At 35.1% G+C, this 13,891-nt stretch overlaps 1 protein-coding gene across 1 annotated transcript in view; it reads left to right on the top strand.

Moving 5' to 3' along the window:
- The first annotated feature begins 4,208 nt into the window (after positions 1-4,208).
- LOC107673401 (electrogenic sodium bicarbonate cotransporter 4-like) overlaps positions 4,209-13,891 on the top strand; it is a 30,567-nt gene continuing 20,884 nt past the window's right edge. The window contains exons 1-4 of the mRNA XM_016466977.1: positions 4,209-4,310; positions 7,131-7,189; positions 8,579-8,806; positions 11,837-11,969. Of these exons, the coding sequence (XP_016322463.1) occupies positions 7,132-7,189; positions 8,579-8,806; positions 11,837-11,969 (419 nt within the window). The 5' untranslated portion in view covers positions 4,209-4,310; position 7,131. The remainder of the gene's footprint in view (positions 4,311-7,130; positions 7,190-8,578; positions 8,807-11,836; positions 11,970-13,891) is intronic.

The following is a 13,891-nucleotide window of genomic DNA, read 5'->3' as shown; positions in this document are numbered from 1 at the left end:
AAATCCCAGTATTGAAGTTCTTGAGAAGAAGCTAGAGAACCTGGTTATTTACTGATGTACTCATGAAGGAATAGTTCCCCCAAAAATACAAATTTACTTGCACTCAAGGGAAATTTTACATCACGTTCTGACAGCACCCATTCACTGCAGAGGATCCAGTAATGTTAAATTTCTCAAAACTTGTTCAGCTAAAAAAACAAAATCATCTACATCTTGGATGACCTGAGGGTGAGTGTATTTTCAGCAATTTTTCATTTTTGGGTGAACTATTGCTTTAATAGTGAGGCAATGCAGTGAGCCAGCAAGGGCGAAAAGATCAAGTTTGATCACAGTATAGAGAAAAATATTGTTTTTTCCCCTCCCCAAGGTTTTGATGTTTTTCGAATTGACATTTAATGTTATGCAATTGTGCTTATTGGTGGACAGTTAGTGACTCAAGTATCAACATTTTCACATTATTATACTGCTTCTCTGAAAGTATTATACAATATTAAAAGGCCAGAGCTGTTTGTTTGTGTCTAATAGAGGGGGAATATGGCTCATTCCGGCTGCAGCTTAAAATGCTATGTCTCTTATCTAAGTAATGAACCCAGTGCATCTATCTCTGTGGGGACTGTGTGGAGAAAAGTGTTTTCTCTACAACAGGGATTTGGAGGTTTTGTTAAATCTGGATGAAAACATATCAGTGTTGACCTAAGACTGGCGTCTTTGAAATAAACACCTTAAACGTCAAGAGAACACATTAAAAAGCTGCAGGGCATTCAGTTGCTTGTTTTGTTGCTAAAAAAATGAATAAATAAATAAGCCCATTTTTTATCATCTATCATTCTGTACCCAGAACTTTTAATATGTGCAAGAGCAAAAAGCAATGTGCAAAAAAGAGGGTAAATTAACCCAACAAGATAATAAGGGTACAATTTGAACTGTAAATGATAGAAAATAGGTTCAAAATTACAGTGTTGGTTTTCTAGCACCTGTGCCCTCCAATTCTCCATAGACTAGCCAATTTTCTTGTTTTTGCATAACCTGCACAACTGTAAGGTGTTATAGAAACCTTCATCTTCAAGGTCAAAATATTGGAATCAATCAATGCAGAATTTATAATAAGTTGGTGCAAACGACATCCAAATTGTTAATGTTTTCATTTTACATTTCAGATATTGGTGTGCTGGCATTCATTCTTCTGAAGTTTAATAGAAGTGTAATAGCTATGCACTGCGCCTTGCCTTCCCATTATCCCTGAGGTAATGCACACCTACTCACCTCATCTTATTATCTTCTGACAAAAACCCATATGGTGTTATCACCGAACGAATCAGTCTGGGACTGCCATGCTCGGGACAGCAGAATGAATCCAATCTCGCCAATGAATATCATTGAGTGTCCCTGATTACTCACACAAATGCAGTGCAAGAATGCAACAGTGGATTCTGTCCTCACAAAGAAAATGGCTTTTCATATGCATCAACATGCCATTTCTTCTGGAAATATTCTGTTTGCACAGATGATTGAGAGCTGTCTGTTGAATGATGAGTGAGGTTCTGCTGGCAGTTATGGAATGTGTCCCTGATGAATCGTCAGTAAGGACCTCGTGTGGATGATGAAAGAGTGACATTGAGAGTTATATTAATGAAATATCTCACAGGCTGCTGTATATCAGCAAAATCAAGAGTACTGAACATTTATTGCGTTTATACAACAGTTTAAAAAACAAGACGTTAGTCCAGTAATTTCCGATTTTGACACAATTTGTCAGTTCATTAAATTTTAAATTTTTTTCTCTGAAAATAGAAGAGAAGCCAACCCTAGTGAAAAAGTAATATATTTAAAATACATTTATTTCATACTAAGTATAGTTCAAATCTATTAACATTTACTGACATATCGCTCGAGATTTACTGATATAATAATTATAATTAAACTTTATTTGGAGTACTACTTGTGCACAATGCACATTTCTTAATATTAAGCCTAAAATGTGTTTTAATGTCACTACTGAGGAGGATTGTAAGATTTTTGAATAATATCAGTGTTTAAATGCAAGATATTTAAAGTGTAGTTGGACTTCAGCCACACAATTGAAGTGCATTAAGCACAAAATTAGTTGTTCCAATTTAGCAGACTTTAAGTATACCAGTTTAGTATACTAAAAGTACAATTGCAAGGTATTTCTATTAAGTACATAAATATGTAAATGTATTTGTAGTATACATAGCATGAAATAAATGTATTACAAATACATTTAAGTATATTTATTTTTCACTAGGGAAAGCACCCAGTTTTCCGTGTCACCAAGTAATACTTTATGTTATGTTGTAAGACATTTTACAATAAAAAGTTGAATACAGACATTTGTTAAGATAAAAATGATATTTGCACACTTTCTGATTTTCTTTGTGGAATATGTAATATCCAGAATTAATGTGTTACATCTGTAGTTCCTCTGCCTGGACATCTGTGTGCACTGGAGGGCAACTTGATTCATGCCCATTATTAAAATAATTTGGTTAAAATTAATTGCAAAAAATGGTTCATAAAAGTGGTGTTAGATCTGAGAAAAACTCAGATGTCACTTGCTTTGATATTTGATTTTTAATGCAGTAGAATTAACACATTTGTTTGATTACAGTGCCCAAATAATTGTAGTTGCAATCAAACCATATGTGTAGAAGAACAGCTTATGTGAGGCTTTTCTTTCTTTTCTTTTTTTGGTTCCTGCAGTCTGTTGAGATTTTGTTTCCAAATTATGTTTAATTTAATGAGTTAAAGGTTCCAAATAGGTGTTAATCGACAAGCTTTCTACAGCCCAAAGACTATGAAATGACCATAACAGGTCTTCTTTATGTAGGTAATTCTTTTATTAACAAGATTAGTCCGGGTCAGCAGGAATCGCAAAGCCTGAATCCCGAAGGATGAGGTCATCAACCAACGAATTGTGAGTAACACAAGTTATCTTGAGTCTCTATTTGTTATTGATTGTGTGTGTGTGTGTGTGTGTGTGTGTGCTTTGATGGACACAGAGCATTGAGTTTGTGCACTCAGTTCAGCATCTGCTATAAATTGGATTTTTCTTAGTAGTCAATATATGTCAAAGCCCATATCCTGACATTATCCTGTCATTTGTGTTCATGAAAAAAAAAGACAAAAATAGCTTGAGGCCACAAAATTGTGTATCCCACACAAGTCACGGAGTCACAGAGCAAAAAAAAAAAAGAGGAACAATTTGGTAGGTATTGCCAGAGATTTTTGTAGCCAACATTAGTTGACTAAGAATGTGATGCTAAATATATTCTTAAAATATCCATGTTTTAAATATCAAGCGTAGCGTTAGTTCTGGCAGGTCACGTTAGCCAGGCTCGCATCAGCTGACTCTCAGCTGATCCCCATCTACCTATGGGAATACGACACCTATCTAAGCATTCATATATAACAGTGATGGGCAAACTTGGCCCTTCCAGGCCACTTTCCTGCAGAGATTTGATCCAACCCTGATAAAACTCACCTGCCTGTAGCTTTCTAGTAGTCTTGAAGACAATGATTAGCTGGTTCAGGTGTGTTTGATTAGAGTTGGAGCTAAACTCTGAAGGAAAGTGACCTGTTGAATCAGACTAATTCTAAAATGTGTACATAAAATTATTGAACTTTAACAATATCTGCAATACATTTATGTTGGTTCTGTTCTGTTTACCCTGGGGGGTTATTGCTGCTCCCTGCTCTCATCCATGCTAGGCTGCATGGATGCGCAGGGAGTTCTTGCCCAGAACAGAACCATACCGCCAATCCAAACTGTATGCTAACTGTCAATCATCTTTGACGATAGTGGTCCTGACAGAATGATTGAATATGGCCAACTCAAACAAAACACTTAATGAAAGTCAGTGTATGACTCAACTTTTTCCATCATTCTGACACAACCTATTTAAAATGTTAGGGTTTATGTAGGGATACCCTTCCTTGCGGAGTGAATAGTCAGGTTAAATGAACAGATGTGGACATGGAAGTGCACAGTGAGTCAGTAATATCCCTTAACACAGCTCTCAGTGGTCCATTTGCCTGAGTCCCAGTTATCTACTTATCGACCTTGTCACCAGTCCATAGCATTGACTCACACTTTGTGGATGTGTTAGCATGAGTGGGTGTGTCTGTGTGTGAGGGCTGATTAACTGGGAGAGGGTTACAGATTAATTCTCTAACATGTTCAGTTTTTGTCCCGTGTCCCATAGAGCTGTGCTCCACAGTGATTTTCTGTATTGATGAGTCCTTTTGATTTGCTTTTCTCCTCTCCATCCGTGCACTGCTACTGAGATCAGGTATGACTTTTACCAATCACGTATTTTTATATATGAAAACAAAACTTTCTCAGTGTAGTAGCTCTTTTTAAAAAAAGGAAAATGGGACGATCCATTGAGCAGCATGAAACATGTTGTTAGGGTTTTGTGACATTTCTGTAACTTATGCACGTTTTTATCTGCATTTGGGTGTCTCCGCTGCCTGTGTAAATCATTGTTTGCACTTTTAGGCTTTATAACCTTGTGTTTTTGAGGTAAAATAGCATTGCTCAAATGTCATTTTACAGATATGGATTACTGTGGCTCAAGGAAGCTTTGAATGCAGTTTTTTGTGTGTTACAATGTTACAAAAGATTTGTATTCTATTTCAAAAAATGTGTATCACACTTCCCACAAAAAATATTAAGCAGCACTGTTTTAAACCTTGATAATAAGAGCTGTTTCTTGAGCACCAAATCAACATATTAGAATGATATGTGACACTGAAGACTGGAGTAATGGTTGCTGAAAATTCAGCTTTGCAGGAAATAAATTAAAATAGAAAGCACTTATTTTAAATAGTTTATTTAAATTACTGTAGTTTTGATGAAATAAATGCAGCCATGAAGACTTCTTTTAAAACTATTAAAAATTCTTACCAAGCACAAATATTTGAACTGCAGTGTGTGTAGAATAAAAGTTAGAAGTAGGAGCCAAACAATTAAAAATGAGCGATGACATTTATCTGTACTCATTTTAATGCATGAGATAATCTGCAGATTTGATAAGACAAAACACTTATTACTGAATCGGATTTCATTTAACATGATGAATATATTCATGTTTCTTGCTGATGGCTTTTGCTTTACATCCTATTTAAGGGGTCGGTCCTGTGAGCAGGACCTATTGCATGCATTTTAATCACTGCAAGGTTTAGTTAGATGTTTATTTTAATAGCTGCATCCAATGAAAAGTCAAATGTTCCTGGTGAATTAACCCTGACAATACTATAAATCTGAGTGTTGCTCCTAAACTAATGAGCAATTGAGAGAGTGTGAAGGAAAATTTCCAATTAACTTTTGTCAGTGTGGGTCTGTTTAGGCAAAAGGCGTAACGTGAGAGAGAGAGTTGGGAGGTTAGCAAAAAGAAAGTAGAGTGACACATGCAGGAAGAGAGAGAGAGAGGACACTGGGCCAGTGCTGTAAGTGGGTTGAGTACAAATGGGGACCCATTGATTGAGCCTGTGAGTGAGAATGGCCAACAGCATTTCTCTTTTTCCCCCTTTCACCATTGTTCTCTCTCTCTTGCTCTGCTGGCCATCGGGTGTGAAGGATACCAATGTGACAGCTATTTATCTCGTTTGGAACCCAACAGAGCTAATCAAATGCAGCACCATGCTTTCTTATTATGATCTACAAGTTTATGCTTCCTCACTTGAGCAAGTTTATAAGGATCTGAGCTGGAACTATAGAGCAATCCTATGAATAAATGTTACAGAAGAAAAATATCATTATGATGCATAATGTATTAGTTGAATTATAACTTTAGATGACCTCAGTGAATACAAATTATCATGTTGCTTTTAATGGTGCACACATTTATCTATATACCATTCAAAAGATTGGGGTTGGTTATGTTTTTAAATGTTTTTGAAAGACACCTATGCAATATTATTACAATTTACAAAACAACTTCATTTTCCTTTTAATATATTATAAAATGCTTTTTATTCCTGTGATGCAAAGCTGAATTTTCAGCAGCCATTATTATAGTCTTCGGTCATATGTCACATGATCCTTCAGAAATCATTGTAATATGCTGATTTTCACATTTTCACATATTTGGTATTACACTCTTTTAAAAATAAAGGTGCTTCACGATGCCATAGACGAAACTGTTTGTCTAAATGGTTCCATTGAACCTTTAACATCTGAAGAAGAACTTTTTGTTTCACAAAAGGTTCTTTGTGGTGAAAGAAGGTTCTTCAGATTATGAAAAGGAAAGAAAGAGATGGTTCTTTAAAGAACCTTTGACTGAATGGTTCTTTGTGGAACCAAAAATGGTTCTTCTATGGCAACGCTGTGAAGAAACCTTTCAAGCACCTTTATTTTTTAAGAGTGTATCAGTGTTGAAATTAGTTTTTTATGAATTGAATGAATTTTTATGAATATAAAGTTCAAAAGAACAGCATTTATTTTAAATAAATCTTATGTAACGTTATAAATTTATTTACTGTCACTTTTGATCAGTCTAATGGATCCTTTCTGAATAAAAGTGTTACTTTCAGAGGTTTTGGAAGGGTAATCTGCTTTATTTCAAATTGCACAGGAATTACAAGATTAAACAATTTACACAGTGTAGTGTTCACTAAAACTCTGCTGCACATTTACTGAATTGTATCCATAATATTTGTAAAAGCCCTGAGGCAGTAATTCTATTTCATATTTGTAATTAAATCAGAGTAATTCAGTGCCTAAAATGTAGACTTTTAATTTGTGCTCAATAAAATAAGTGTATATGAAAATCATAACCTGTGAAATTATTCTAGTGGCTTTATAGTGAAGGGAAGAGACTGGCCTTGGAGGTTTCCTCCTGGTCGTGTAATTATGTATCTTTCCATCTGTCATTTGCTCTGTTAATTATTTCACTATTGATCTGTTATTGGCAGCGATTCAGCAAACAGCTCAATGTCCAGTGTGTGCCACTGCCGCCAGTCATGCCCCTGACCTTCTGTTATGCATGATCAAAACTCAGAACAAGAAAGAGTGATGATTTGAAAAATGTTCAATAGGTTACAGAAATACGCATTTGGTTTGCATTCTGTCTTATCAGTATTAAATCATGTTTTTTGTATTATCTCAGGATGGACCATGATCGAGGCATGGGCAGCAGTCGTTACCGTTATGAGGAGGAGGAGGAGGGTGAGTAGCCTTAGGCATGAAGCCACACACACAAACACAAATACAAGAGCTGAATGATTAATCAGGCGATCAGCATGACGATAGTTACATGTGTATGTTGATCTAATTGGGAAAGAAACAGAAGCCATATGCAATATTAGAAGTCAGTGAACCATCATAATGATTTGAAACTGATATTTCAAAGTGAAAAAAAAAAGTGCATGCATTTGCTTTAAAACGACCATCACGTCACTAACATGAAATTACAGCAATAGAAAAAGGCAATGATCCATTCAATTCCAGATGGACAAAATTCTGCCCTAATGCAATCCTGTACTATATATATATATATTTTTTGTTTTTTTTTGTTTCTAGAAGCCGTTTCACTCGGATATACCCCACTCTTTTTACCCACTCACTTTTCTTTCCATTATCTATTCACGATTTGAAAGGCACCACTGAAGAAATAAAGTGTCACACACATCCAGCCATTTTGCCATCTCAAAGAGATAGAAAAAGAGACACTGCACAAAGCACATTATGTCCAAATTAGTGAGGTTATTACTGTACCAGCAGCTAAAAATATTTTCCCTCTCACGTTCACAATTAACCAGACAGTTTTTTCCTCCTCCACTTCACATCTCATAAAACATACTGTACAATAAGATGAGGGATAATTATAGTTGTAATTGCAAAAGTAACTGTTCCCTGAGGGAGAAAATAATGTATAAAAATGAATCTTGGGGGTGTTCTCTATCTTACATACAATAATATTCAAAAGGTCTGTACATGTTTGTTTTTTTTGAGTAAAATCATAATATTACAAAATATGATTAGCATTTTAAATACATGTTTTCTATTGTAATATATTTAAACATTTATTTAAGTAATTTATTCCTGTGAAGGCAAAGCTGAATTTTCAGCATCTATTACTCCAGTCTTCAGTGTCACATGATCCTTCAGAAATCATTCTAATATGCTGATTTGGTGCTCAACAAACATTTCTTATTATTATTAATATTCAAAACAGTTATATTTGTGTGCTCATATCTGTGTGTAATTTGTAATTTGTGTAATTAACAATTAGATTAATTATCAGTTGAGAGTAAACTTAAATAGTAGGCCTATGATTTGCTTACGGCTAGATATTCTCTTTTAGTAAGTGTTTGTACTTTGACAGAACTGGAAGCTTGAAGATATTATTGCAAATGAATATAGGCCATTTATCGATCCTACAATGTCAGTATTGAGGGATACTGTGTCAATAGTTGAACCAGATCATGCCAATTTGCTTGATTGAGCAGACCATTTTCTATGGAGCGTGAAATTACTTTCCAAAATCAATGACATCCAAGACATTGAACAATATGTCATTAATCTTCTTATCAAAAAGTGTTCTGCCTTCCACAGACCATCAGCCTGTCTACATTGGAGTGCCAGTGCCCCGCGGTTACCGTCGCAAACGCAGAAGGAGACGTTCGTCCGTGTTGAGTCGTGATGCAGATGCAGAACGAAGACTTAGACACGACCATCACAGACACGAACACTATGATTGTGATGACAGAGACCGCTACGATCTGGAGGCGGGAGGCCTGGATCAACCAGAGCACAATCTGCCTTCAGACATCAACAGAACCAGTGAGTCCTTAGTCAGCTCCGAAACAGAGCTGAAGTCATTACAATTAGTGATTTGTAAGTGTTTCCTTTATTACATCATATGATTGAGCAGGATGTAAACTTAAACCTTTACCAACACAGAACTTTCCACATACTTCTTTATTGCCAATATGGTGATCCAACAGAGTTGTGATCCAAAAAAAAAAAAAAACAGGTAGAATCACAATGGATTCTATGCATATAGGTGCAAGAGATGGGTAACGGTTAAATTCAAATACCCTGTGAGGCAATAGACTCAAGGAAATGCATCTGAAAGTTAGAATGCAAATTCAAGGGGACTACAGGGAGCAATACCTCCATACATTTCTTTGTTTGTGTGTGTGAAATGGAGTTGTGCTGAGTTTATCGGATATACCCCGCACCCTCACTCTCAATCTCGTGCTGAGCCGAGGGCAGGATAGAGCCGTCACTGCAGAATGGAAGACCATGAAAAACAATTATGGTGATGCATCTCTAAACGCATGAGAATAAACAACTTGCGGTGCATCAAAGTTTGCATTCAGCACAGAACAGAGAAATAAACACACATTCAAAGAAAATGCACTTTCATTTGTTATTTTATGCTATATTAGCCTATACTAATAAACTTGTCATCTATAAAATAGGCCATATTTGAGGTCAAAACAACATACCATGCTACATTGTATTATTTATGAGTTCTGATTTATAAGTTACATTCAGAATAGAGCTGATCAGTAATCCTAAAACCCAGAAGAGATTTAAAAATTAGCCATGGATTTTCTAGGGAATTTCCTAAGGGTTTTTAGAGAGGATGTTTTTGATTTATGAGGAAAATAAGCTCTTTTATGGTATACAGTCATACCTCAAACATGAATTTTAATGGATGTGCTTTTAGATGCTAGCAGGTGTTATTTTGATATTTATAGTATAGTATATATATAGTATAGTATAGTATTTATAGTATACTTTTATTTGTATATTTTCAGTTTGCATTTTAATTTTAGTTTAGGTTGTAGAATTTTTGTATGTTTATATTGATTTTTTTTTTTTAAATTAACCATTAACTAGCATTCACTATTCTTTTTTTTATTAAAAATTCCTTATTCTTTCTATCTACTTGTTATATATATATATATATATATATATATACACCTTATTTTTTATTCATTATTTAAAAACCACCGTCATTAAATCCATAGCAAATTAAGGCAACCCATGGCGAATTAGCCTTCATGATTGGCCTACAAATTAACATAATGACAAAGCAGCTCTATTATTGAAAACCTCCCATTTTTTCAGCATTATGACATGGACTAAAAAAGGCCATAAACTCCTTTGCTGCTGACATGAAACTCAATGTTATCTTCCTTCCCTCACGTATTCTCAGCTGTGAGTAATTACAACTCATCATACGCTGAAAAAAAAAACAATAAGTAAAATGTACTTAATTTTTCTTTTGCAAGATTTTGTGCACACATATTTTAGTAAAATTTAAGTATGGAATTAAGTAAAATCTACTTAACTATGTTATGTAAAATTAGCAAAGGAAATAAGTCAATTTAACATGGTTGGTTAGAGTTTGATGAGTAATTTCTACTTAAGTTTACTCTGCAAATTACTCAGTCACAGTTTGTAAACTTTACTCAAACAATGTAGCACTGAAAAAAAGCATGCTATTAAAGTATGTGGTTCACTTACAAACATGTAAGTAAGCAACAGCATGTTATCCTTTTTAAGATAATAAGTCTACTCAACATAGTTATTACCCGAATGAACACAGAGACCTCAATATTTGGTACACAATATTTTGCATAGAAAAGGAACTCCAGATGTCACAAAGCAGCAAGTTACTAAACCATAAAACACTGTAAATACAACTCGAAAACTGTGTAAAATGTAACCTTATTAAGTATTCATGCCCCAGCATGATGGGAACAATGGGATCATAACTTTTATATTTACTTAGAGAATCCTTGTAAACATAATCAGTGTGAACACTTTTTATTCTTGCCTGAACTAAATTATTTAATGTAGAAATTACATTGTTTTTCTGTAGTATTTACTTCACTACAAAATCATTTTTATCAGTGCACTGCAGCTTCAATAGACATACCACCATTTGTTACAGTAAATATTTAAAAATAAATCTTTCATTACTGAAATCAATGCTGGATTATGCATTAATGTACTTTTTAATAGTTTGGCATTCAACTTAATTTAGTCAACAGCTTCTTAACTAATCACGTGTTAACATTTCATATTGCTGAATTATGATAGTTGGAGTTTCCATGACAGCAGCACATTTAACATGTTTGCCTCTTTTAATAAAGCTGTCAGTTCCTTTGTCAGCCGTGTTCTCAGTGTTTAATTGAACATGTTTCTCTTCACATACAGTATAATGGACGGGAAGTTTAAGGACCCTTCTCTCACATGTAAAGTTTGACTTTCACGCATGTTTCTTGGGTCTTTATTATGCAGGCACCTCATTCCACGTGTCTTCTTGAGGTATATCTTTTAGTCTTCTGGAAGCCTGTGTGTGGCCTATTTGGATGGAGGAAGAAACAGGCCGAGATGATCAAACCATAATTGGAAATAAAGATGTACCTAACAGGTGTTAGAGCTGAGAAATGCTGAGCATAGAAATGAAAACAAATAAAGAACAGAACGACCCAGACGTTGCCACATACTCCCTGGCATCACCTCAAACAAGCCCAGAAAAACAAGCACAGTGTGGATTCTCGTGCAGCTTCAGTTACAGCTCACAGCTTTAGTCCTCACACTGAAAATTAATGAACAATGGCTTACGCTGCGCCGGTGTTCCTCCAGGCACAGTCAGCCATCACAACACCGGATCAAATAAACCCAGTGGGTGTCCTTGTTGTTTCTTCTCAACTTTTGGGCACATAATTTCATTGCGTGTGGTGCTGCACTGCACTTTTTATTTAAGAAGGTCATCTCATTCTGCTATCTGACTGAGGGAAATCCAAACAGGCAAGTTTTCAATCACTTCTCTTCCTGTTCATCTCGCAGTGTCCCCAGCAGCAGAGCGACTGCGCTACATTTTGGGGGATGATGAGGAAACCATGCCCACACCCACTCTCTTCACCGAGATGGACACGCTGCAACACGAGGGTGACGAGCTGGAGTGGAGAGAATCAGCTAGGTAGAAAAACATACACACAAAGGCATCACCTATTGGAAATTTAAAATTAGTATTTTATAATATTAAAATACTCCTGCCTCAGATAAACACATTTCATTACACCAAATACACAAAATAATGTTCTTTTTAGCAGCATCATATGACCCCTTTAATATGCATCAGAGATTGTTAATGAACCATTAGTATGATTCATTGCTGAGCTCTGTAGCCATAAAGTGACCATGCAGGGATACTATTTTTAACTAAAATTAAAACTTTAACTGTTATAAACATTTCTGTTAATTGAAATAAGGCTGACATATAAATATTACATAAAAAAAAACTTTAACTAAATGAAAATTAAAAATGTTGCCTAGGCAACTTACTGAAATAAGTTTAAGAAATAAAATGAAGTTGAAGAGCTAAAATTAAAACTAAAAAGTGTAAGTAAAAACTAAAACTGAACTAAAATTAAAACCAAATTACACATTACTTAACCTGAATATAAATATAAAAAAAATAAATATGACACAAACAAAATTTAAACTAAACATGCAATAAAAAGTAAAAATAAAAAGCCTATTTTAAAATATTAATCACACTACATAAATGATACTAAAATAATACTACTACTAATTATAGCAAATATACTGAGCTGTACCAAATGAATCAAAAAGAGAAGAATGTGATATTTATGCTTATTTCATCAGACTGCACATATATTTGTAATTTTTAACATTTATATACAGTGCTTTTTGCCCACAAAATGTTGTATAACAACAGGGACATGCTAACCAGCAACACAATAACCCCTTGGCTCATAAAAACCCATAAAAAGCTGTTTTTGATGTTATCATTTTCATGAACAATGGCATTTGTTTAGAAATAATCATTATTTTTGTATTACCATTTGTTGCCTCTATAGTGCATAGATCCTCAAACCAGAGCCCTCATTTATCAAGAGTGCGTAGAAAAGGTTCTATATTTTGTCCTACGAATGAAATTTAGAATGTGTGTAAGTACAAAAAAAATCCGAATTTATCAAACGTGCGCATGCGGTTCTTACACACACCAGTAAGTAATCATTGTTGATAAATCCCACATGTTCTTAAGCACCATGCTCGTTCATGGTCATTTGCATTCAGAAACGCCTCCAATTAACCATTTATGGTGACAGCACCTCCCATTATTATCACGTGAATGTACACGTCCTCACCGAAGTCATGGCAAAGAAAGTGGTACCGACTGACAAGCCATTCTGTGCTCTCATTAAACAGATCAGCGCGCTCTTTGAAAATGCGTTCTCTGCACAGCGCATGGTTTGCCAAATCTTCCAACAAAGCGCGATCAGCTATGACCATATAGCTACATTTCAAATCGACCTCCCAACTGTCTTTTATAGCTTTTCACACTAATTGTGCAAATGTTTAGCTTGAAATATAAAATTATTAATTGAGTATTTACAATTAAAGGACACAGGACACATGCAGCGGCACTTTCTTTTTGTAGTATCGCCATTCTACCACTAGATTCTCTGCGTAAGCATGCTCAGAGTTGTGCTTGTATTTACACACATTCCTACGTATAAGTACAAGTTGGTAGATCCCACACTTTGCGTGAAACTGTTCTTACGCACTCATTGCGCACACATCTGTGCGTACGCACTGTTGATAAATGAGGGCCCAGGGCCGAAGGCCAAAGTTGGCCTGTGATGACCTTTGATTTGGCCCATCATGTCATATCACAAGAGGGCGGAACAAAGCAAATTTTCATTTCTAATTTATCTTAAATATGACAACATTTAAAGGGGTCATATGACGTTGCTAAAAAAGAACATTATTTTGTGTATTTGGGGTAATGAAATGTGTTTATGTGGTTTAAGATTAAAAAAACACATTATTTTCCACATACTGTACATTATTGTTTCTCCTCTATGCCCCGCC

The sequence above is a fragment of the Sinocyclocheilus anshuiensis genome, unplaced genomic scaffold (genome assembly GCF_001515605.1).
Source record: "Sinocyclocheilus anshuiensis isolate Anshui unplaced genomic scaffold, SAMN03320099.WGS_v1.1 scaffold508, whole genome shotgun sequence".
Classification (NCBI taxonomy): Eukaryota; Metazoa; Chordata; class Actinopteri; order Cypriniformes; family Cyprinidae; genus Sinocyclocheilus; species Sinocyclocheilus anshuiensis.
The sequence above is the reverse complement of the archived record's forward strand: the minus strand, read 5'-3'. Positions and strand labels throughout refer to the sequence as shown.